A 26,893-nucleotide genomic window follows, 5' to 3' on the forward strand; every position below is an offset into this window, starting at 1 on the left:
CAATGTTTGAAAAGTGGTCATGGGAAAATACACAGGGATGTTTGAAAACTAAGGTCCATATAACCTGGTTCCAACAGACATGCATTCATGACAGCACTATTTCTAATGTATGAGCAATATATATTCCTGTACCAGTACTGTATGAGGGTTTCATTGGGTATTGGTAATAGCACTAATAATGATACTACTTGATACAAGATAAATGTATTAAAACATTTAATAAATAAAGACAAATTTTTACTGGTAAGGGACATCAACAAATACAGTAAATCATACAGTATACTCACCAATTTATTTGGTAGGAGTTTGCTTAAGATTGACCTTCTGTCATCACTCTTAACTCAATTCTACTCCTCTACATGACAGTGATGGGTAACATGCAAAGTGTTCTTTTGAATGGGTTGTCTTGGTTGCTGTTAATAAATTGGTGCATTGGGCAGAAACCCCTTTTTTGTCTGTATTCTTGTGATAAGTTCTACCTGATGCTCGCCCTCCACACTTCTTGCGACAAGAATTTTTACCGCCATACAGAGCATTTTCTTAGGTGAATGGCCACATAACCAGCAGTATCACTTGCAGGCCTTTTTCCAGACATTATGGGTAAAAAAATAAGCTAGAGTGAGTTGGTACCATTGTGGAGTAATCACATATCTGCAGGAATAGGTGTTAAAAACTGGTAAAGACAGATGATGATTGACAGGGCATTAATCAACATACAGTATGTCACTCTCATTGCTTAAACTCACAGCTCAGAGAAAAGAGGAGAGCGTGATCTTGAGCAGAACTTTTGAATTGTTTTGAAGGTTTAAATTCTTTTTATCGCAAAAATTTCCTCCAGAACAATGACCATTATTAGGAAACAATATTTTAAGAGGTAAGCCTACTGTATATACAGTATATTTTGAAACAAGAAGAGAGATGTAACCACAAAATCTGTATTTGGGGAAGAAATAGTTTGGGATAAGGGTAAAAGTATATACAGGACATCAGGATAATAAATACAAGTAGATCTTCATCTAATCATATTTTTGTAATATTTAGGTTGACAGTGTTTCTCAAGATTGTAGACAGTTAGACAGGTAAATGAAAATATTTGTTTACATAAGGTGTAATCCATTCCTACTAAATGGGTCAAGCAGTGTAAGAAGACTCACAAGAAACTACAGGAAATTCATTAACCCCTAAGAGAGAATGAGAGACAAACAGAACATAAAGGAGGAAATTTAAGACATAACTAACACTGTAAACTGAAGGAATAGCGTTAATATTAAAAGTGAACTGTTTATATAAATGAGGAGGGTGAAGTTACAATATTGTGGAATCACTTGAAGAATACTGTGGAGTATATTAAGTTGAAGGTGAGTTATAAGAATCTTAAAAACTCTAGAAAAAGAATGTAAGTCCTCAACTACACTGAAGTTCGAAAAATAAAGAGTACATGGATGAGAACTTCAGTTATAAGAAAGTGCCTACATACAAATGTAAGTAAATTTCTGTGAGTAGGATAAAGGAAAATATGAAGAGAACATAAATTTGGGGAGCTTAGTAAATCAATGAAAGGGATTATTGTGGAGAGCATGTGCATATCAGATGAGGATGACACAATACTACAATGCTGTGAAATAGAAAGAAAACAAAGAGGACATTTTCAGATGATTGGGACTGAAAATAAAGAGGACATTTTCAGATGATTGAAACTGACAACAAAGTGTTAATACAGTTAAACTCCCTTAAGTCGGACTTCTCCAAGTGGGATTACCGTGAAGTCGGACTCAGTCTGTGTTGCCAGCGCATATGCCAAGTTGTAACCAGCTGCATGGTGCAACACCAGTCTCTCAACAACCACTTGACAAGTCTGGGCCCTCTGGTGCTAAAGGGTCTACCAAGTCACTAGTCTCCAACTCTGATCTTTCTGTGACACCTGAACTGCCAAATAATGTGATGGCATCCAGCAGTGATTATAGTGACTACTGTACAGTACATAGTTTTAAGAGATTAAATTTAAGTTTAGTGTAACTAAGTTTACCCTGTAACAAAATGAAGTTTGGTGTAATACAGAACTGTACATATTTCTACATTACTATTAAGCATGTCAGACTAGCTAGTGCAGAACCTTTCTCCACCCACCAAGGCTCTGGCAATCATATGGGAAAAGATATGTGCCCTGAAATTGGTCAGTTGTTATTCTTTCTTTTAACAGTTATTATTATATATTTTTTTAATATAGCATATAAATTTCCCTCACTGCCTTAGTACCACATACATTTCATTCTTTAGGCAAGTCTTGAGACAAATTGGTGAGGTTATTACCTCTAAGTCAGACTAGCTTAATCCCTATATAGTCAGACTTAGGTAAGTTTTACTGAAGGTTAAAAACAATATGTGTCATAAGAAGAATACAATACAAAGGACAGAAAATACTACAGGTGAAAAATAGATTAGCAGGAGGTGTGGATGGAGTGGTACTGTAAGTGATATGGTTCAGAATAGGGTGCAATAATAGTCTTCCAAGCTCTTTCTACCAATTGTGTCTTCTTACCAAATTATATAATAATGCTGTGTTTAAAACAGTAGAACCACCATGATTTACATTTGATAACTGCTTTTAGCATTGCAGCAGTCTACATGAAGTGGCCCAAACATAAGGGGATAACTACAAATGCATCACTTTCTTGGGCATAAGAAACTGAATACAGAATTAGATATTTACTTATGTTCAGGATGAAGTAATTAAATTTGTGTTTAGAATACATGTATGTGAGAATTTTTCACTATCGTGTATTTAATAAAATGTACAAATACATTAGTTTATGAGATTATCTAACTAGTAGATAATTTATCAGTATCACAATAATCCTGTTTTTATATATTTGAAACAAGCTGTTGCATTAGTAAACAGTTCTACTTTGTATAAAAGTAAAGTTCTACCATGAAGAGAATACAACTGTCATACAGAGCAACATATTCCTTAGAATATGAATGTGTTAATTCAAATATCACTATCAAACATATACAGTAGACCCACTGAGTTTGGCTAAGCTGCTTCCATTAAGGTGAAGTGGTTTCTTCTTCTCTAAATCCGTGAAGATGGCAGGTTTTGAGTCCAAGCCCAAAATCTTCTGTACAACACTTGTGAAAGCCTTTGCAGACATGATGCCATCACCACAAGGATTCTCTAACACCACACAACCTTTCTTGCCACTGCCTTCTACATTGACAAACCTGAAAAATGGGAGTAATTGTTTATGCTTTCAACATGAAGCAAATGAAAGATTATGTTTTTTCCCTTTCATTAAGCTATCATAAATGTTGATCTCTCTCTCGACTGGACATTCGGCTATGTACTGTTTAACTAAATAACTGTGCATAAATTTGTTCTTACCTCACACTTTTATATAATACTGTATGCATATATATAGGCAAGATTGTGCACGAGTTTTATAGTTATAAATACTGTACTAACCTGCTATATGGCTTTATTGCTGAAGTTGCAACAGGAACTTTGTTTCTGTCATAGGTAATAACAATTGTTCTTCCTGCAAGGGAGGCGACCGGTGTTTTGCTGTCAATAAGTTTCCGTTCTACATACAACCTTCCATGTTCAAGTGGGAAACCGAAGATTCCATGCGCTTCTTCAAGTATTTGCTGGCAGGAAGTTATTACAGGTTTACCAATGGGATTTTCCAATAACAAGGTAGCACTACAGCTGTTAGTGCCATACCTGGGAGTACCATCAAGTATAATGTTGACCCAAGGGCAAGATTCACCCCCTGTAACTGTGGCCTCCACAACACTGACAGTTGACGACCAACCAGGACAAATTCCTTGTGTGATTACCAGCTTGATACAGTTCTCTTTTATATTGGTAACCTCTTCAATTAGTACAGATGACCGGTCTTTCTCTGAAATTGGCTTAAATGGTGTCTTGGTTAAGTTCTCTATGTATTCAGAATAGGTGGCAACTATGGGAGCTAACTCAATGTCTTTCTCATCAACATGATACCATACAGTAACCTCATCTGTTGGTACTAACTTTGCTTTCTTTCTCAGCTTCTGAACTCTATTGACAACCTCTCGTGCTAATCCTTCATCTAACATTTCTTGTGAAGGGGTTGTGTCCAAAAGAATAAGGACAGTGTCATCCGAGTGAGCCTCATATCTCGATGCTAACTCAACAGCTTTTTCACCACTGAAGCTGTATTTAACATTAAGGTCACAAGAATCAATGGTATGTCCTAAAATATTTATTGAACCAGAATTAAGCATTTGCTGAATCTCATCATCTGTAAGTTCACCCACTTTTTGTTGAACTTTTTTCATATCACCTTTAAGCCTTGATCCAAGCACCTTGAAATTCATATCTGCTCTGAGAGCCACTCCATACTTTTCCTTATCTGTAGATGTTGTTACAGTCTTCACATTCAACTCTTCCTTGATATAACTTTCCAGTCTCAGGACATCTTCAAGGATCTTTCTGTCCTTATGAATGACTACTACCTCTGGCAATGGATACTTCACTGGAATGTTGACTTTATCTCGTAGATATCGCCCTAGTTCAACAACACTTTGCAGTATGTTCACACATGCTTCAATTTCAGGGCAAATAAGCTTTTCCACTGGCTGTGGCACCATTAAATAATGAACAGAGCTCGTGTCACCCTGTCAATAAAAAGGCAAGAAAATATGTTAATACATGTACAGTACTAATAAAAAAAATGTGGCTAGTTCAAAAGATCCTCAATATATGCAGTATTTTGGCATGGTTTAACTTTAAAAATCACAACAGAATAAACCAAACATTACGGAAAACTTAAAGTATTGAAATTTACTTCAGCAAAATATTGTTTATTGCAAAAAAAATTGAATTCATTAGGTAGGAAGCATTTATCACTACGGATTGGTCAGCTGATAAGTTTGCGACCAATTCATAGAGTACTGTATTGCAAAGGTCCCAAGTCTCATTATATAGAGAGCTTTATCTCATAATTTGTTATGTTATTGGACTAGTGTAATTATTAACCTTGTTATGTGCTTAAAAACCTTCATTGTTGAAACGCAAATAACATAATAGCAACAACAACACGAGTCTTTAGCATTAAAATATTCATCAATAATGCGTTTGGTCTATACTGGCCAGCTGATGATAAATCTACCTTTCCTGTAGCCTGAAACCTAACCCCCTATATCCCATATGTCCAAGGTACTTTTTGTCATGCATCCACTTCGGGTGGTGTTTTCAAAGAACCTAAACACTGGAAATTGAGGGGAAAGTTGGGGTCTATCGAGGGTCTGTCTTGAGCTCCCTTCTATTTACAGTATCATTGTGCTAGAGACTGCTGATGGCTTCATGTTGATAGGAGACAATACTGAAGAAATTTAAGAAATGGAAGGAATCGAATAGTCAAAGGGTATGCGAGTGAATGTGGCGAGAACAAAAGTATTGATTAGTGGTATGGCCGAAGGAACCATGGTGTAAAGTGGAAAATGGCCAAATTCTGTCTGTTAGAAAGATGATGGCTGTAATTCAATGATGTGCAATGAATGAATTGTAGAAGTTCGAAAGAGGTGCAGTGGTATAAATGGTAGACTGCAGGATGTTGCAGTGTAAGTACACTGCATAGGTAGGTAATCGTGTGGCCTTAGCAAGGCTAGAAATACTCAAAATTGGTTATATATTCCTATACTGTGTGAATGAGTTCTGCTACCTGAGTGACATGATCAGTGGTGGAATTAGTTAAGAGACATAAGTGGCTGTAATAAGTTTAGAGAGCTGTTGCCTTTATTGATGGGGAGTGAACCTAAACTTTATGAGAAAGGAAAGACTTATGCAACTGGCATGAGAAGTAATGTTATTGGGAGTGAAACATGGATATTGGGCTGCTAAAAAAGGATGACATACATAAGCTTGAGCAAGATGTAATGAAAATATTGAAGCGGATGTGTAATGTGACACTAAAAGATAGGAAACCCTTTTCAGTGCTATGAGGGAAGCTGAGTATTGAGAGTATGGGCAAAGTTTTGCACAGATATTGGTCGAGATGGTATGAGCATGTGGAGAGAAGAGAAAACCAACTGGGTCAAGAGATTCATGAGCTTGAATTTGTTGGGGAGGAGAACAGAGGGTAGTCCAAGAATGACATGGGAAAGATTGCAAGGGTTGACCTCAGAGATAAGAAATTGATGAAGAAGGCTGCATGAGATCATGGAGAGCAGCCATCAGGTAATAACAGTTAAACCACGCAAACATGGAAAATGGCAGGAATGTAGTAATAATAAAAATGAAATTCAATGATACCTCTCATAAGTGCTACAATTTTGTTGCTCATAATTAAATCTTTTAAACAAGTGTGGAACTCACATTCCCCATACAGAAATTGCACTTGAAACAAACATAATAGAAGACCAGAATCATTTTGTTTAACTGTGATAACTACAAATTAAAATTCTACAAACAAATTTCAAAATTAACAAACACTTCCGCCTTTTCTATATTTATGAAAATTTTTAAGTTTAGTAGTCAGCTTAAAAAACATCATTCTATGCTACAATGTTTACAATATAAAAGGCCGAGGTAACGAAAGGTTCACAGGTATCTTACACAATAATGGCACTCTTTTAATTTTTAAACTAACACTTTACATGTATGAACTCACCTTTCCAAGCGAGCCTGGCTTGAGGGCTCTCTTCAGGTTTTGGTACATGGTTTCTGTGATGAAAGGAGTGAATGGAGCCATAACTCTCACCATGCAAAACAATACAGCATACAAGGTCTCCAGTGCCCTCAAACAATCTTCTTTACCAGTGTCTCCTTTTAATCTCTTGCGGTTAAATCTCACATACCAGTTTGTGAGATTATCAACAAATTTCACGAGCCTGGGAGTTACAGTGTAGAGATGGTATGCAGACATTTCTCGGTGCACAAAGCTGAGGAGTGTCTGAGTGAATGACACGATCCACCTGTCCATCACATTAACAGACTTACCCATTTCAGTTTCCTCAAACTGGAACAACTTGCCCTCATCCTTCTGGTACCTGTACCAAATAAGAAGATATAAATATTAAGTTCAGTGCAAACACTTTTGATGTTTTGTTAACATATTCCAGTAGAGTAATCTTCCCGTTAAGCTGGAATCCCTGGTTCACGGAGCTCTCCAATAGCCGGAATGAATTTTTAGCATTCCAGGAAATTCTCTCCATGGGAACGAGTTCCAAGGATAAAATTGCATGCATTTTCTGGAAAAATTCTGAGAAAATCTCTCTATTCCGGGCTCATGGGTGCTCTAGCTGCTTGGGTAACTTAGGCCACCGGCTCGCAAGCTTAGTTCATATTCTGCTGCCAGTATACAAGGTTGTTCCCTTACTCGCTGCTGTGTTTGCGTACAATTTGTGTTGTGCAGGCAGTCCCCTACTTTCAAACATAATTAGTTCTGGAGGTCTGTTTGTACGTCCAAATTCACCTCCATCACTTGCAAACAATATGTTAAAAATGAACAATTCTTTGTGTACAGCACACCCACAGCACAATACTCCATCACACAACACTGATTATAGTCCTCTAAACACAAGAGTTCTTTCATCTCATCATACAGGTATTAAGTAGTAGGCAGTTATTAAACATGGAGGTACTACCACACGGTTGCTAATCTGACTTTCTGCTTCATTTACACACAATTGCAGGGTCTCAATTGTTTCTCTTACTTTGACAACACAACATACATATACTGTATAGTTTCTCACTATTGATCTTTGTTTTTAATTTTTGTATTTATTTATGGCTTTTTATTATTATTATTACTTTTATACCTTCGCCCCAGGCCCTGATGTGGGTCATTGACCTGTGCCAAGGTGGGCTACTCTCCGTTAAAACAAGAAAGAAAAACTCTTTTCTTACTTATGATGATCAATTGCCTAGGCAAAGAACATCTCACAAACTCCATAATTCTGTCTTCATCCATTAAAATCATACCAACAGTTGAACAATTCAGTCCAAAAACACGAGCCACATTTGTTGTCTTATCACCATTTTCCACTTGCTTTATTATTGCCACTTTTGTTTCCATTGTAAATCTTTTCTTACTTACATTCTCATCACTGGCACTACCTTTAAGCTTCTCGGACATATTGGGGTAAATAATGTTCGTAAAAGCCACAAGAAATGAACTATCACCGCTGCAATGCTGTGGACGAGACAAAAACAACTAAAATCGCTGCTGCTTGACTGGGAAAGCAGGGAGTAGCACACTAATGCCATCTATTGCGCACAGGTTTGTTCATATGTATGAAAGTTCGCAAGTTGAAAGTTTGTAATTAGAGGAGATATTGTACTGTACATTACTGTACCTGGACAAAATCAGCCAAGAATACAGTGTTTAGATGTAAAAAGTTATTACAGTTACATATACTATACAGTACTGTACATTTAGCGAGTGGACAGTGTATGCTTACTGTAGGATAGTGTGTAGGTTGTACAGGCATCCCCCGCGTTACGGAAGGGTTCCGTTCCCGGAAAATTGACCGTATCGCGAAATTTAGTAACACGAAACCTATTTTCCCATTGACTTCCATTATAAAACTGGAGATGCGTTCCTAAGGAATTTTTTCGGCCCCAAAAAAGTAATTCAAGCAATTTTATTAATGAAAATAAACATTTATAAACACATACAATACAGTACATTAAATAATTTATGATATACCTTCTTAAAACACCAATTTAGGGGTTAATATTGCATTATACAGCTATGTGTATGTTTATTTGAGTGCCCCGTCATAGGAGTCCGTTTTCTCTCACTTCAGCACTCCTGAAACGTCCGTTTTCTCTTAATCTTAGAGTACACCAGATACTTTGTTATTTCTTAGTAGTGACACAGAATTTGATATTGCAACTGGGGTTGCAATTGTTGAGGCAACTTAGGTATGTCTGATTACAGTTGGAATATTCAAGATCCATTGTGAGTGACGTTTAAAGCTTCAACTGTCTTTATAGTTGGTAAAACCTGTCAAGTCTGTCAGTCTGAATGGCATGTGTGAGGCCTTGTGTTTGTTAAAATTTACCCCAATTTCCGTAAGGGCAGATTTACAGGCCGTAACGCGAAATTATTGGTCATAATTTACAAATTCCGTAAGAGCGAAATTCCGTAACCCGGGCTTCCGTAACGTGGGGGATGCCTGTATATGTATAGTATCCCAGGTTCAATCCCCAGGCATGGTAAAACTATGGGCAAGTTTCTTTATGCCATTTGCCTCTGTCTCCCCAGCAGCAATTGGGAACCTGGATGTTAATCGATTTGCGGATCGTGTTCCGGGGTAATGGTTAGCCAGTGCAGTTGGCAAATTGTCTGGTCTTCTCAGACTATTCCTTGACACTGGGTAACTCACACTCAGTTCGTTAACTCAGGCTGTGATTGTTGTGGTTGGCGACAGCTTCTACACTTTAAACAAATTCATGCCTAGGTGGCCCTAGGGCCGGCCATCCTTTCTTACACGAGGGGCAAACATTATTATACATACATTGTGTGTACAATCCCTCCTTCATGGAGGGAAAGGAGAGTGACAATAACACCTGCTACAGTAGATGGTACAGGACAAAAGCAGACCATCCTGTATCTTCATATCAACAATTGACCTGCCTGCATCACAAGCTCAAGATGACAGTACAGTATCTGCTGGTGAGTACAGCATATACAGTACAAAAGTAGTACCGTATACAGTACTGTACATTGTTTTGTTTACTTACAATATATTGTACATGTACAGTGATATTTGCCTAAATAAATATAGCTCCGTGTCTGTCCGTACACAATGAGTAGTTTAAACTCTCAGGAAACTTTCCCCAGTACAAGGTGAAAAATTTCACTATCTTGGCTGTGACTTCGCTGCATTCACGCCAAGCACCTCAAAAATACCGATTTGATGGCCCATATCGTATAGATTTTTTTTCTTTCTTATATATATTTATTTGAGGAACCCTCAGATAAACTATTCAAGATTATTTCAGTAAAAAATGGTGTTTATAACTTAATTAAAATTGATTTTATAGACTACCCATCATTATATTGTGACAAAATGTTTTCTTTAAGGACCTTTTATTGACAAAATCTTGTAGTGTGTGTATTTGTACCAAATTCATCTCTCAAACACGATTAAAATAGATTCTGTGAATAAGAGTTTATAAACTTTTTGCTAGTCACAAATAATTTCGCTGGTGACCACGACCTAAATGTAATGGGCGAGTGTTTGTTTATATGAGATGTATATCGACTTAAACTTTTGAAAAACTTTCCCCAGCACCTGAAAACATTCCAATGATGTGCGATAGAGTCTGTCTGTGTAAGAAGCATACTTTAGATTCTTGGAAAAATTTGCCCAATAACCAGACAAATTCCGGGGAAGTGTGAATCTTTCAGGATAAGAAAATTCGCCTCAATAAATAGAAGAGCTCTGTACCAATTATTCTGGCTAATGGGGATATCACTGAGCTTTGAAATCCTAAAAATTTATTTTAAACAGTACAACAAATTTATTAGTACAGTACTGTAGTAGTATTGCCAGTTATAATTTACAGTAAATCAGACTTTAAAATTATCAGTCAACATTTTCCATAATATACTGTAACATCATTATATTAACTGTACAGTACAGTGCTTTTAACCATATTTTAGCAAATATTTGTAGTAGAATGAGATTAATTTTTTTTTATTATAAAAAACAACATAAGCTAACATTTACTGAAGGACTAAATCACAGTCACTAGCATATTTTTCAAACCCAATTAATGGTTGGTAGTTCAAAAGACACCCACAAAAATCATTTCATAAAATTATAGATAATGTACTGTACTAAAGTGAACACTTACAAAAACTCAGGGTGCTCTTACCTTTCAACCTGCTGTACAAAGAAGCGGTATGCATTAAGCCATGGGATGAACACTTCCTTAAGTAGGTTAAATACATCAGCCTCTTTAAACCGCAGATTCTCACCACGTACTGAAGGACTGCAGAGAATATAATTAAAGATAACCACTTTGTCTATTCTGTACTTATATTGTACAGGTATGTATTGTACAAAACTTTTGTGATTGCCATTTAAAAATTTTAAATACAGCTCATGTGATTTATTTAGAGTATTTGTTTCAACACTTAATTTGTGATTAAAATTTATGGACCACACAAGAGTGAAATATCAATTGTTAATGAACTTTTATAATGGGTGATTCTGGTTTGTGTGAAGTGACAGTGGTAAACCCGATTTGGGGCCTTGTTGTGAAAGAGGCATATCATGACAGAGCACATCTATTATAGCATTAAGAATAATTAAATGACAACAAACAAAGGGAGAATATGCTTGTGTATTTGCACTCGATTCCTGTTGTCCTGCATTAAGCTCACAAAAACTATCAGAATCAGTTGTAACATCCATTGTTTTTTTAACTTAAATAATGATACAAGGTCAAATTTGATGGATTGCTATATTCTAACCTCCTTAAATTAACTGATGCCTCACTCTCTATACAAACTACATATGAGAGGGTTGTCATGACATAAAACTCTTGGCTGCCTTATTTAAACACCTCTCTCTATCCTTTTCCATCTCCCTCAGATCTTAATAATTAACAACATGCACTCCTTTAATTCCCCCTCGAATTGATACTATGTGCTTTCCCCTTACTCCTTTTACCCTCACTTCAGTACTCTTTGAAATCCTTTCATGTCATCTTTTCCACATGTTCCCCAAGTCACATCATGTTATTCCTCTCAACTTTATTACCTTACCCCTACTACCTTCTGTTACTGAAAATACAGGTATATAAGAACATAAGGAGTCTGCAATCGGCCGGTTGGCCTGTGCATGGCAGCTCCTGTCGAAAGTTACTACCATTGCATTCCTCACACTGTTCATTTGAACAGCTTGCATGCTACAGATGTCTACTGATGCTTTATTACCTTTTTACCTTGAATTTGTTTTTATCTTAATATTGGCAATGGGCCAAACTTTTTTTTAATCCCACCCATTTTCCCCAGCACTGTTCCATGTATGCACAGCATTATTCCTCCTTCGATACTGTATTACACATTTTTATTTCAGAATTCCTGAATTCCTTATCACTATGAGTCCAGGAAAACTTGGTTTTATAACAGGCTACTGTGTGTGTGTGACTGTTACTGAAACCCAAACATGTGAGAATTTCTAAAAAGTGGATGTGAAACGTATAATAAAAGTGAGTAGGGATAATCATATAAAGTAGAAGTAAACTACAGTGCAGTAATGGCAGTAGTTCTACAGCAGTGGGCGAGTAGAGAAAACTTAAAAAGTGCAGATATTTAAAGAAAATTGGTTTATGAAGTGATTAGGTGAAATGTATCAAAATTGAGATGAAACAATGAACAGGGATATGGAAATTAGCTTAGAAACCTTTCAAAAATTATTTAATCAACAATACTAGACTGCTAAAGGGTGGCAGAGCATTATGGAAAAAATTGAAGTTGGTTTTCACACAAATTCTGAATTTTAACTTAAGTAATGTACAGGCAATGAAAATTTAACTAAAAACCATATCAATTAATTCTGTGGTGACTATGAAACTTTATTTGAAGATCAGCAAGCGTGAGAAAAGGTAAATTACAAAGTAGAGGTAATGTGTAGAAGGGTATACTACTATGAAACCTCAGGCAATTGCTTAAAGAATATGCACATACTTGTAGTTATTGATATTTAGTTAATTTGACCAAGGATAGCCAACAAAGCCATGAGATGCCAATTTCCAGTAGGGTCCTATACTATCAGCATATATTCCCAGCCAGTCATTCATCCAAATACTATCCAGACCGAACATTGCTTAACTTCACAAATCAGACGAGAAGCGGTGACCCAAATTCTTAAAAATTATGTAAGAAAAGGAAAAGATCATGTCTCTAATCACCTGTTTGTCAGATACAGCCTCAATGCATCAGCTCCATATTTGTTAACCACTTCAATAGGATCTGGGTAATTCTTTTTGCGTTTGCTCATCTTCTGTCCATCTTCTGCCAGAATGAGTCCATTTGCTATCAAATTCTTAAAAGGAGGTTTTCCAAACAGGGCAGTTGAAATTACTAGGAGAGTATAAAACCACCCACGTGTTTGGTCGATGCCCTCAGCGATGAAATCTGCAGGGAAGCAATCTTCAAATTCTCGTTTATTTTCAAAGGGGTAATGGACCTGTTGGAGTGCAAGTACATAAAATTACTACAAGACAATAGTTGGTAAAATATCCTTAAAAAAGCATAAAAAAAAAAATAAAAAATTATTAAATCAAGAATGAAAAATTTTTCATGACCTCCTGCAATGTGGGCCTTACCTGAGCATAAGGCATGGAGCCTGATTCAAACCAACAATCAAACACTTCTGAGATGCGTTTCAGTGGTGGGTTTCCTGGCTTGGCTGATGGGATGGTGATGTGGTCAATGTTATCACGATGAAGATCTGTTACCTTCTCTCCTGAAAGTTTTTCCAGCTCGGAAATACTTCCAACACATACAATCTGCAATTTTTATTAAACATTACTGTACTAGAAGTTATTTTCAGACTGAATAAATTTGCTCAAGTAATTTTATTTATATAATCATTTTTATCAAGTGGATGGAGGGTGAAGGACACACAGGTATTACAAGCAGGAGGAATAAACATTCTTTATCTGAATGTTTTGTGTATTTTTTTAGTAGACAGATGTAGCCTTAAGGAAAATAGAATAAAAAAGTGTATTGGCAAAGGGAATGAGTATGTTATTGAGGCCTGTCAACATCTCTGGTGCTGTGATGGACACTGCCTTAAATATCTATGACATCACACAGTGAAAGAGACCAAGGTGGTAGTGGTTATCTTTTTATTCCCTTGTTTTTCTATTGACTGTTGTGATGGTTACTGGTGTGGTCTCATGGTGGTGATAACTGTATTCTGACTCCACAAAATCATCTAAACAACACCTCCTATATCAAAGTAATCTTTCAATGTTTCAAGCATTTTTCTGTAGCGCCACTTTCTCAATTCTGGCTATCAGAGAATTCCAGTATCCAGAATTCTTTTTTACTGGGATATTACTTTATAAAATCTATTTTAAGAATAATAAGAGGAGAAATACTGAAACTATAGTGTCTAAATAATATGAAACCACAATGGACACCTCCAGAATTCGTACAGTTGCCACAGCCACAACAGAAACATTTTCTACATACAGGTACTGTAGTTATCTCTTCAGAATTTAATTATTTATCCAGAATTCTTTTTTACTGGGATATTACTTTATAAAATCTATTTTAAGAATAATAAGAGGAGAAATACTGAAACTATAGTGTCTAAATAATATGAAACCACAATGGACACCTCCAGAATTCGTACAGTTGCCACAGCCACAACAGAAACATTTTCTACATACAGGTACTGTAGTTATCTCTTCAGAATTTAATTATTTCTCCTTTATCAAACTATAAATATAAGAGGTTTCAACAAAGTTAAACACATGGTGGATGATAAGGTACACTGGAGATGGCTTGGCAAGTTATTTAAATCAAATGTATAAAATACTTGATTACAGTCTCTCCTCGACTTATGACGACCAGGTCGTAAGTCGAAAAGGCAAAAATAATACATAGAAATTCTAAAGTGGGTGTCTCTTTTTCTTCTCGGCACCACAAGAATTCTCACTTTTACGCTTGCCAGCCATTTTAAAGGGAATTACAAACAAAAATTTTGTCAGTACACATTAACGTCAGGACTCAAATATACACAATGTGAAAAATATTTTATATGCCCATGGCCGTCGTATGGCCGGGTTGTCGTAAGTCGAGGAGAGACTGTACTTACTACAATATAGTGTATTCTATTTTAAGAAGAAAAATTTAGGAAGCCCTGGAGGTGGACCACAAGGATGAACCTTTTACCTGATATAAAACTGTTCAGTTTGCAATTTTAGATGCAGTAGTTATTTTTATAATAATTTTTTTTTTACAAATTCGTCATTTACTAACTTGCTGCAATTATACTAAAAAATACCACCAAGAAAATTGTAGGTGCCGATAGATATCTGAACTAATTACACACAAATGTAAAAAGTTCTAAAGATTTTTCTTCAGTACATACCTCTGTAAAATCTTCAGACACCCACAAGGGAATGGGAGTACCCCAATACCTGTTGCGGCTAACTGCCCAATCCCGTGCATCACTTAACCAGTTGGCAAACCTGAAAAAAGGTTTCAGTACTGTACTGTATTATATTTCCCAACTCTGGAAATTCCAAGATTATTATTATAAATTAAGTATTAATTTTCCCTAGTTGCTGGTTTACACACTGTAAACTATACAATATACAACTGACTGGTTAATGCAGAAAATTCCTGCATACTGTATATCTTGTATCCATGCCTATAACTGCCTCCATTGATATGATCCTTTCTTAAACACATCCGCAACTTCTTCTTTAACATTCCCTTCAAGAGTCTTCTCCATACCCATCTACTTAACTCGTGTACAAATTACAATGGCTGTCATTCTGTTCCAATTTTTCAGAAACTTCAACAGTGGAACACTCTACAGGCAGTCACCACTATACGCATATACAAAATTTATAAATCGGTGAACACTTTTCCTAAGCACAATGTATTTTCACCTATTTGCATTTTTTCCTGTCTTGCAAATTTTAAGTCATCCCCAAGCTAATTTGGACAGCTCTACTAAAACCTGCATCATTCCACCAATTAGGATTAACTGCACAAGCATCACTCTTTTGGCAACCTAGGCAGTCAAGCAAGGGGCCTGTCCTTTAGTTTTTGTATGTTTTTATTCTATGCTTTGGTGAATGAATGAGTCCTAAAGTCACATTTTTTTCTTCCTATCATTGGAAGATGCAGAGGTTAGTACTAATAATGGGATCTGGGAACATCCCTTATCAAATGGGCAGTGGCCTGGGTTGTGTGTAGTTAAGAGAGGAGGTATGCATGGAGGCTACATCTGCATCCAACTCTGCCTCCTTTCAGAGAGAGGAGGTATGGCTGGCTTCTGTGAGGGGAACCTATGAGAAGTTTTCTCACAATAAACATTTGTAACCATGGCAAAAAACTCTAACATTGGCATCCCTTAGCTTCAACTTTAAACTTGTCCTCAATCTTATCCACAATCCAATTTAATTATAATAACACCTCTATTTAAATGGAAAAAATTTGATATGACCTTGTTAACTCATAAATTACCTTGTTCAGCTCTCATTCCATCAACCTTATATAAAGCACTCAGTCAGATATAGTACCTTGAGGGATTGACCAAACACATAATCGTAAATAATGCTTCAGCTACAAACCATCTTCACATCTGGTGGAATAATCAGCACTAAATACATTTGCTGAAAAAAATTCCTTTTTTTCTTTTCTGGGAATCACATACTGTATGCTAACCCCATGTTTTAATGATTTAAGCTAAGAATCCTGTATTCCACAAAGGTGCATTTTTGGGCAACAGGCCAGGAAATCTCCTCTAATAAAGACCCCAAGTTAAAAATAAATAAAAATTAATAATTAAATAAATACAAATACCCTGTTGAATAATTTGTTACACTATAACCTGTATTAAAAGGAACTTTAGAAACATTTAGAATATCTAAAGTAAAAACTGTAATTCCAATAACTACTTAACTAATGAACTACCTAAATGATTAAATAATTTTAAGCAAATTTCAATACAAAATTTTCAGAACATAAGAGCTGAGCACATACCTTTTATCTTTAACAAAGCTAGGTACCCAATAAGTTTTCTCATTAGTGGCCAAAAGCTTTTCTTGCATTTGTTCTACCCTGATGAACCAGGAGGGAACAGCACGATAGATCAAAGGGGTGTCTGACCTCCAGCAGAAGGGGTAACTGTGGTTAACACGATCTGCCTGAACAACTCTTCCCTGGGATCTCAAAAGCTTTATGATATCAGGATCTGCATCTTTGACATGGATTCCTTTAAAGTCAGTCACAGGAAGGACAAAACGACCCGCATCATCCACGGGGCAGATTGGCTTTTCATCACGAGTGACAATTCCATAACCTAAACACACCCGGAAATCATCTTCACCAAAGTAGGGAGCCTGGTGAACCACACCCGTGCCTGCGTCACTGCTCACATAACCATCACACAATACCTTGAAAGCTCCATCATTCGCTTTCTGAAACATAAATAGTGCACTTTAGATATACTGTACTGTACTTTCACTTGGAATACAGATTTTATTAATCTTTTGCTGTAAACATTACAAATGTAAAGGAATAGGTAGCAGATAGGTCACTGTGTCACACAAAAGGGGTACTTCCAAGGTTCAAGGAACAGGAATATCTCAAGTCACCCAGAGGGGGTACTTCCAGCAATCAAGGTGCAATTCTTTTCCTCTTCATTTTTATGCTGATATCAGAAATATAGATGAGTGTAATAGTAAATATTTTGTCAAGCTGTAAGGTGTGCATTTCATAAAAAGGATGTAGAAGATATACTGTATTTACATCGGGAGGTTTTTTCAATGATGCTGAAATTCTTTTTTAAGCATAATAGTTTTGAGTATTCTCAAAAAAAAAAATTTGAAACAGAATCAGGTGGATGGCTCACACTAAGTTGTCAAAATGGATCAAAGAATATGGCTTACAGGTATCCCCCACGATACAAATGGGTGAGGTTCCTCAAAAACCAGTTGTTAAGTGAATTTCCGTATTGCAAATAAATGAACATACTACAAGTAAGGGAAAAAAAGGGTCCGGTCCCCCAATGGCAAGGAAACCCCAATATTATACCCCATAAACATTAAATCAGTTCTCAAACAACAAAAAAACCTACCTAACTAATGATAAATAGTACACAACTACTGTACTGTAATTTACTAACACATTAAAAACATCAATAAAATACTAGTTAGATGAAAATATGCAGCTAAAACCATGAAGGAAAATATAAATGAAAATTTAATACAAACGCCATTTGCACAGATGCCGACTGTGTCACGCAAGGCCACCCTCGAGCCTTGCCATAGCAGCCCAGCCCAGCTGGGGAGTTGCCTTTGCCAACCCTAAGCAACGCTTCCCCTCTCGCTCTCACACACAAAGAAATGTTTATTCTCTTTGTTTTTGACCTTATAATAGTAATTTCTTTTACTTTCTTGCACAAAATGCTTGTAGGGTTGTGCATGCACATAACTGAATAAATTTTTTAAAGAAGGTTAACTTTATCTACCCAAAATTACAAGTTAAAAAATAACCATAACATAACACCTACTTCAGCCTGGTAGGGAGAGCACTTGGGGAATGTGGCTGCCCAAACTGACTACCAGGGGTGCAAGATTTGAATATTTGCAGAGACCCAAATTCATATAAGCGGAACAAGCTTTCAGAACATGAAAAAAGGCCCTCCTACCCTCAACTTTGCCCATTAATAATTCTGTTATTATCCCTTTCATCTTAATTATATATATACAGTATTTATGACCAAAGTATCTAATTTTTCATTTTTTCTGTACTTTTACATATTTTTCTAGAAGTTTTTGCCACTCTTAGTACAGGGGATATTGTCATTTTTTCCAGTCAGTGTTGTTTATTCTTATCATTTGCCTATAACACCACATTTCAAAGGCCTCCAACCTCTTTCTGGTGTCTACTGAAAGTGTCCAAGCTTTGGACTAATACATCAGTCCTTGCAATATAAAGCTTTTCAGCAGCCTGTTTATCAAATCGATGTTAATGTCCCTTTTCATTTGGTCTTTTTACATTTATTAAAAGCTGTTTTTGCTTGCCTTATTCTTGTTTTGATTTCTTCCAAACATTTACTATCAGCGCGAATGTTACTTCCCAATTACACAAAAATTTCCCCTAAGTTCCCAGTTGCCTACCATAATTTTTAGTTGAGGATTTACACTAAGTCCACACCTAACTTTGTCCCAGTTAATATTGTTTTATTACGTCAATACTATTTCTAAACCAAGGATCCACGCAACACTTTCCCTCGCCTACCTAGTAATGCGGAGCATCGGTCATGCTCACGCCTCTGTTGAGTGTGGATGTGTTGCGTATTCTGTGTACCTTGTGTGTACCTTGTTTATGTTGTTGCTCTACTTTACATATTGAAATGGCTTCGAAATGATCAGAAAGTGATTTTCCAAGTATAGTGCTAGTTGAGAGAAGCATCAGTATGGCAATGAAGATGCATGTTTTACGTTGCTTGAAACCGGTGAATGTGGTATTACCCGCTACCTCAATGAGTACTATTTGGGTTAGTGCTGATAAAATTAAGACCAGTGTTGGAAGTGCCGAGTCTCAGTAACTTCTGCCACCGCCACCATCCTACCACTCGCTCGCTTCACCTTTGGCCCATCGGTGAGTAGAATATATCGTACTAAATATTAATTTAAAATTATTATAGTTTATGTCTATGCAGTATGTATTTACAGTGCAAAATATACAGGTATTTACAATTGGGTTTATATTGTCTTAAATATGATGTATGTTATAGGGGTGAAGGGAGGCTGGGAATAAAACCTGCTTATTTCTCAAGTTTCTTATGGGAAAAATTTATCCCATTAAAATTTTCACACAACGTCACAGTTTACAAGAGCATAACCACGATGTTAACAGAGGACTTACTGTATTTCCAATTTGGAAACAACCATTACTTTAGTTTTTACAGCATTAACTCTTAAACCATAAATTGTATTTCACTTTTTTCCACTAATTTGTTAGAGTTTTTGTAATGCCTCTTCACTATCTGTGATAAGAGCGGTATCATCTGCATAGCGTATATCTGGTATTACTTTACCATTAACTTTTAGTCATTCATTATCACTTATAACTGCACATTAAGAAATCCAAATATATATTATACAATGTTGGAGATAAAAAACAGCCCTGTCTTACCCCCCGTCTAACTGTGAACCAATTAATAAGTGCATTATTTATATAAAACACTAAACAGGAAAAATTCCTTCTGACAGACTTAAATCCTGTCACTAGAAATAGCTTCTGAGTCTACTGTTCACTAACATTCTTCACACATCTTACCTGTTTAAAGTAATCGAAGAGTGGCTGGTAACGGATCCCCTCCAAGTCTTTTCCCTTGTACTTTTTCAAAACATCATATTCCGTCTCATCCTTGAAGAGCTGGCACAGGCGAGCCTCCATCATAATGTAGGTGCCATTTCTCTCCTTTGTCTGGTTAAAAATTACATTGAAATATTAAGATATACTGTATTATTAATTCAATCATTGACACACCATATAATAATACAAGTAGTAATAATAATAACAGTAAAAATAATTCTATTCAATGTACTGTACAGTATGTAATTTTCTGCATTTTCTACTTCTTTCCTACTCAAACTAAGGTGCCCGAAAGCAAAAATAAACACACAAACATCCTTACTACTAAAAATGTGTTCTGCCATAACAAAGCACCTAGTCTGAAATACCCGTTTCTTTTGACACAATTCACAGTCACCTATTAGCAGCATGTTCTCCCCCCCAAAATCACTTGATGCCCTGCCCACCACTCAATAATCTAAAGCTCCTTGAAGTTGTCCATCCCCATCACTTATAATACATTCTTTAGCCTATCCTCATTCTTCCATCGCCTCCTTGTTCTACCTCTTCCCACTCACCAGCAATCACACTATTTCCTCCTCATGATCTTTTCTCCCTATCTCCCTTTTCCATAAGTTTATTCACATTTACTACCAAAGTTCTTCAAGTACACAAATTTTCCTAGCACAATGACAAACAATTGTAACATTTCTTCTAAGACACCCACTAGAGCAGTGTCCTACTTATATTCTGTATTTATTCACCAAAGTTGTACCTCCATACATTAGAGAGTTTATTGAGGATCATCTAATTTTACAATATAGAACAGAATCTGTAATTTATCAGAACCTGTAATAAACACAAGTACAGTGGTCCCTCGGTTCACGAACACAATCCGTTCCAGCAGGTTGTTCGTTAACCGAAAAATTCGTTAACCGAAACCATTGTTTCAATGGGTTTTGGGTAATTGGTTCCAGCTCACCGAAAATTGCCTAAATTCAACAAAAATGGTAGAAAAGTTCACTTACTTTGAAGTGTGTATGTAGAAGGCTCCTGGATGATGATGATGATGGGAATTAGAATGGGGGTGGAGGAGAAGGAAGAAGAGAAGGCACTGGGGTGGAAGAGAAGTCACCCCATGGCACCATTTCACCCATAAAATTTTAGTTCTCTTGGTGTATTTCAAGATTATTTTCTTTAAATCAACACTGCACTGCATTATATATTGTCAATATGTAAAATATATTACAAAATGACCAATAATTTGCTTGGAAACACAGAAAAAAAGCGTTTTGTTGAAGAGAGTCTCGAGCAAGATGTGAAAACAGAGAGAGACTAACACCTGTTTGCTGTGTTAAGAGGCTGGATGCCGCGCATTAAACTAGTCACTTTACCTTCAATTATGTTCAATAATTGTTAAAATGACTAAAAAATTGAATATTAAACTTTTAAAATTATTGAATAGTATAAACTTCTTGATATTTACTAAAATAGTAAGGAATTTAAGCCCTAGAACCGATTAATGTATTGGCGGACTAATACTAAAGCTGGTTGACCGGCCAGTGCAAGCGAAAACATGTTGAGGTCGGTTCGTAAGAAATTCGTAAACCGAATTTTTGTTCGTTAACCGAATTTAAGAATCTTATGGGAAGCAGTTCGTTAACCGAGGCGTTCGTTAGCCGAGGGACCACTGTAAATGAATGTACATATTGTAAAAAATTTACACCCCTGGGTGCCGAGTTCGAACAAGCCCCACCATGGTTGGTAGTCAGGCAGCTAGTCTACTGGACAATGATAGGCTTAACAGCTACCCCTTCTTAACTACTAACTTGTGAGCCTTAAGAGGGTTGGGGTAGCCTGCCCACACCCGGGTTGCAATCTAGTGTACCTGTTTAACCCTATGTATGTCAGAATGAAATCCAGCTTCCAGATAAAGTCTAACGACAGAGATCCTTTACAGTACTGTACAGTATATTAATTTCAATTTCACAAAACCATTCCACAGATCAATACATAAACACACTATATATATACCATATATTGTTACTTCAAGATTTAATATATGTTACTAGCCAAATTATCACATAAAACTTGTACATGGTTGGAGTATTGTTGATAAGACTTAATTTACACTTCAAAGTTTGTCCAAGTAAAAATAAATGATTGTCAATGATCTTAAATGAATCATCTACCTTCAATTTAGGATAAGGTAGTATAGTACTGATAATGATAACTGACTGAGCTCACTACAAGATGAAAAACAAAGACTGAACTTACTTTGCCCTGAACTTTGACATAGTCCATCTCTGGGTTAACACAAAGGCCCAGGTTTGAGGGAAGTGTCCATGGAGTAGTTGTCCATGCCACCAGTACAACACTAGGTTCATCCAATAACGGGAAGTTGACCACAACTAATGAAAAAATACGACAAACATCATGTATTACAGTATTTTTTTTTTCACAGCACCAATATACTGTATCACCCAGAACAAATACATTCTTCATACTGTATTACTAATTATCCTACCTTATTCATTCTATCACAGGGTATATGTTCCTTGACAAGGCCATGATTAAGAAATCTGACACAGGAGAGCCAACTACAGTTATCTCTCCGTTAGCTGGATCTTCGATCCCAGAACTCGACAATTTCAGGAATTTTTTTTTAAGCATTCTGAGAAAGTCTTTCCATTCCGGGAGATTGCATCAGGTTTCTGACACGAGGATGCATGCCACGAGCTTGGGTGGGTAGACTCAAAGTGCTTGTGAGCTCTGATTGACCACTATTGTCATATGACTGCATGGGATGCCTATGATTGGCTGATGTATCTCGCAGTCTATCTCTTCAAGCACATAATCAGCCAAGAATACCATTAAAGTATTAAGATGTAAAAAGTGATGACAGTTATGTATACTGTACTGCACACTCAGTACTGTACACAGCAGAATGGACAGTGTATGCTAGTGTGTAGTGTGTGTACAGTATACAGTGCAAGTACATTCCCTCCTGCATGTAGGGAGAGGAAAGTGACAGTTAGCAACACCTGATATATGAGATGGTACAGGACAAAGGCAGGCCATCCTCAATCATCATACAGTATCACCATTTGGCCTGCCAGCATCACAAGCTCAAGACTACAACATCTGCTGGTGAGTACAGCAGCTATATACAGTACAGTAGTATATTTTATTATATACTGTATTATATGTGTACAGTGGTGTTTGCATTAATAAACACAGCTCTCTGTCTGACCATGCGACATGTGTAGTTTAGACTCTCGGAAAACTTTCCCCAGTACCTGGAAAAATTCCAGGGTTGTGCAACTTTTTCTGGGGGTGAGAAAATTCATCTCCATACCCAGAAATCTCTTAATCCCGGAACAACTCTGCACCAATTATTTCGGCTAACAGGGAGATTACTGTATAACATGGTAGAATAGGGGATATGTTCCTAGACCATCATAAACATTACCCCAGAAGACCCACAACTGAAGTTCTAAGTCATATAAATGAACATGGTAAAATCCTATAAAAGATATCAACTCATCTAAAGCATATAAAACAATGATACCATTGAATAAAGAGTCAAAATAAATGCATTAGAAGAGCCCAACAAATCAAAACCTACAATAGACAAGAAGCCTAATGTAATACAAAAAGTCGTAAACAACCAATATGGCCTGTTTACTTTGCAAGTGCATTTGTAGGTGGTGCCATTTATTATAGTAATAACAGTATAATTAATGCATGCCATTACTATCATTATCATTGTTTCATATGTGATTAGAATATAAATTACTTTAGAGAAACATTGTGGTATTCCCGCCTGCTCTTTTGCCAAAACTCGCCACCACCAGAATTGAACCACGAGAGGAAGTCAGTACATTTTATTATACCCGAGACTTGGAAACAGCAATTGGAGAGAGAGACCTGTATATTCCTTACATCAAACATCAAATCCTTTTACAGTACAGTATTTACATTTTTGCCATTTAATCGTGTTTCAAAACAGTCTACCGGGTAATCAAAATACCTTCTCTCTGTCCCAAAACTTGGATTATGAAATGGCTCTTCTGTAATTTGCATACAATTTAATAAAAAATCAGTTATATCATTTCAACACTGTAGCTCACCTGATGGGTCCTGGGTGTCCTTGTAGTTTTGTCCAGCCTCAAAGTTTGACAAAGGAGTTGAACAAGCTGTTGAGAAGGGCATCACTTTGAACCCACGGTACACAAGACCTTTTTGGTACAGCTGAGAAAACACCCACCAGATTGTTTCCATATACCAGGGATACAAGGTCTTATAATCATTCTTGAAATCTGTGAAGCAAAATAAGAGGAAACATTTATTTAAAACTACTGCTTTATTCCTCAAAAAATCATATACAAGTTGGGAGTAAATCATGGTAAAGGTTGAGACACACTATGATTAACTAAGATCGCAAGGGTTGTAAGACATTGTAATGAGAGATTAAGTTTTGTAAATATGAGCCTGTGACTCAAGTATGTACCATATTTATTATCTCCATATTGCAATCAGTCTTCCGAGTGGTATAAACTGTAGCTCATTGACAAAGGACAAATCTCAATTCTAAATTACTGTATCCCAAATTAGGCAATAATAAGATATATTCAATCCTAATCTATATACGTAGCACATAGATGTACTTCAGCCAAATTGTGGGATTATATAGCTATGATCTACACCTTATATGGATATATTTTACTCACCAATCCACCGCCCTAGACGAGAGATGATGACCTCCCATTCATCGGCGTATCTCGTAACAATGCTTCGGCACAACTCATTGTACTTTTTTATCCCCATCTTGGCAACATCTTCAGGTCCATTGATTCCATGTGTTTTGTCAATTTCATATTCCTTAGAGAGGATGTTTCTTATGAAAATATGACAACACAAACACAAAGTTAAGGCATTACCAAGCTAATCAAATGGAAACATAGGAGTGACTGCCTTTGAGAGAAAATTACACAACATCGAAGGTACATTCCTTCAAAATTATAAAACCAGTAAAATTATTTATTCAATAAAATTGTCATGCAGGTTTACAACTGGATAAGCATGTATATAAACTAAGCAGTTGTCGGCATGAATATAGTCAATGTAGATATACAGTGCAAGTAGGCTGTGGGAGTCCCTCTGTGCTGAGACAGTGCAGGTACAGTATATAAAAATGGTAAATAAGAAGGCAAATTGACCAAGGAAAGCTGACAAAGCTACTACATGTATATGGTTAGCTATCAGGAAGTACAGTACTGTATAAGATGAATACTGAAGACAAAGATAACTTTATAATTCATCACTTAAAATGAGACACAAATTTAAAAGAATGTCATACCACTGGTAAACCATGCGTGTCCCAACCAAATCGACGCTCCACATGGTGACCTGTCTGGTGAGCCCAACGTGTTACCACATCCTTGATGGTTCCAGCTAGAATGTGTCCATAGTGAGGAAGACCAGTGGCAAATGGTGGTCCATCAAAAAAGGTGAATCTAAAAAAAAATTAAAATAAAATAAATAAAAAAATAAATAAAAAAAAATAAATAAAAAAAATTTTCGCTTTCACCAAAAAGCATTTCTGCAAGCAATGAAGTTCGATTAATCACCGAGATTCAATCAGGAAATCATGAATACATCAAGGATTTTAGATTTATATGATCTAATGCTAATTTTAATCGGTTCCAAACCAACAGATATTTCAACCATGATCAAAAATCTTTCATGAGAGAGAAAATGTTCTCGTTATAACTGTACAGCACTGCACTTCACTATCATTATACAGTATTTCACATACAGCACTGTACTGTTATGCTCTCATTACTTATATACAGTACTGTATCATTAACCATTAAATTAGCTTAACCCTTGAGACACACTGTTCGACTGCGGTTAAACAAAAAAAAATGTTAATAAGCTCGGTGTTTGACTTTTTCCCAAATCTGTCAAAACTTGCTCCACTTTGCTAATGCACTCTTCAACTCCTAAACATGTTCAGCAGCTGTTTCCATATGGTGACAACCTCTGACCCCATCCATAAGCAGTTACTCATTCAGCTGATTGCGACCACCCACACTGACATATTTATCTCTTTGACCTCATGTTTGCTTTGTTTTCACCATTACTGTATTTTGATGCATTATTGAAGTTATAATGCTTTGTTAGTTTGTGCTATTAATCATAATGCAAACACCTTCAAGTGTCCCGATCACACCCACAGGGCCTCAGTTACACCACCCATGCCTCAGTGACCCTCAGTGTTTCAGTTACACTGCCCATGCCACAGTCAAGCCGCCCATGCTTCAGTCACACCCTCAAATGCCCAGTTACATCACCCATGCCTCAGCCACTCCCTCGGTACTTGATTCATATCCTCAGATTGATGGTACTGACTAAAGTGGGCCTGTTTGACAGTGCCAGGGGCCTGGGGTAAGGGGGGCCAATCAGGACCATGCCCCAATTGCCCCTATATTAAAAATACCCTGAAAGGGAAGAGAAAGTCATGTCACCCCAAAAGATGATGGCAAGGAATCCACTCTAACTGAGGAAAATGGGTTGACTGATAACCCCCTCACTGGAAGGTTATTATCAAGGGCTACTGTGTCAGTCAAGAAGCAGCAAAAAAAAAGAGATAATTTTTAGCTTGGGATGGACATTTGCATTGTATAGCTCACCGAATATCAGCAAAATCATGATATGTAACCCAACTAGTTGAGCGTTAAGCAATACTAATTGCTGCTCTGTTTGGGTATTTGGGTCCATACTCGATGGAGGACTTACTACCATTGGAGACATGCTACTTCTATTGA

General features: G+C 36.6%; 1 protein-coding gene across 2 annotated transcripts in view; it reads right to left on the reverse strand.

Annotated features, from left to right (window-relative positions):
• Nucleotides 1-1,009: 1,009 nt before the first annotated feature.
• The window catches only part of LOC121871490 (isoleucine--tRNA ligase, cytoplasmic-like), a 34,148-nt gene continuing 8,264 nt past the window's right edge, over nt 1,010-26,893 (reverse strand). For both annotated transcript variants that reach the window (XM_042373863.1, XM_042373862.1), the window contains exons 3-15: nt 25,423-25,579; nt 24,794-24,944; nt 24,194-24,382; nt 22,338-22,471; nt 20,043-20,192; nt 16,737-17,173; nt 15,112-15,211; nt 13,334-13,516; nt 12,917-13,194; nt 10,874-10,990; nt 6,654-7,032; nt 3,464-4,659; nt 1,010-3,222 (exon numbers count right to left, since the gene is read on the reverse strand). In XM_042373863.1, the coding sequence (XP_042229797.1) occupies nt 3,003-3,222; nt 3,464-4,659; nt 6,654-7,032; nt 10,874-10,990; nt 12,917-13,194; nt 13,334-13,516; nt 15,112-15,211; nt 16,737-17,173; nt 20,043-20,192; nt 22,338-22,471; nt 24,194-24,382; nt 24,794-24,944; nt 25,423-25,579 (3,691 nt within the window). In that variant the 3' untranslated portion in view covers nt 1,010-3,002. The remainder of the gene's footprint in view (nt 3,223-3,463; nt 4,660-6,653; nt 7,033-10,873; nt 10,991-12,916; nt 13,195-13,333; nt 13,517-15,111; nt 15,212-16,736; nt 17,174-20,042; nt 20,193-22,337; nt 22,472-24,193; nt 24,383-24,793; nt 24,945-25,422; nt 25,580-26,893) is intronic.

This window comes from Homarus americanus, unplaced genomic scaffold (genome assembly GCF_018991925.1).
Source record: "Homarus americanus isolate GMGI-L3 unplaced genomic scaffold, GMGI_Hamer_2.0 scaffold45698, whole genome shotgun sequence".
In the NCBI taxonomy this organism is placed as follows: Eukaryota; Metazoa; Arthropoda; class Malacostraca; order Decapoda; family Nephropidae; genus Homarus; species Homarus americanus.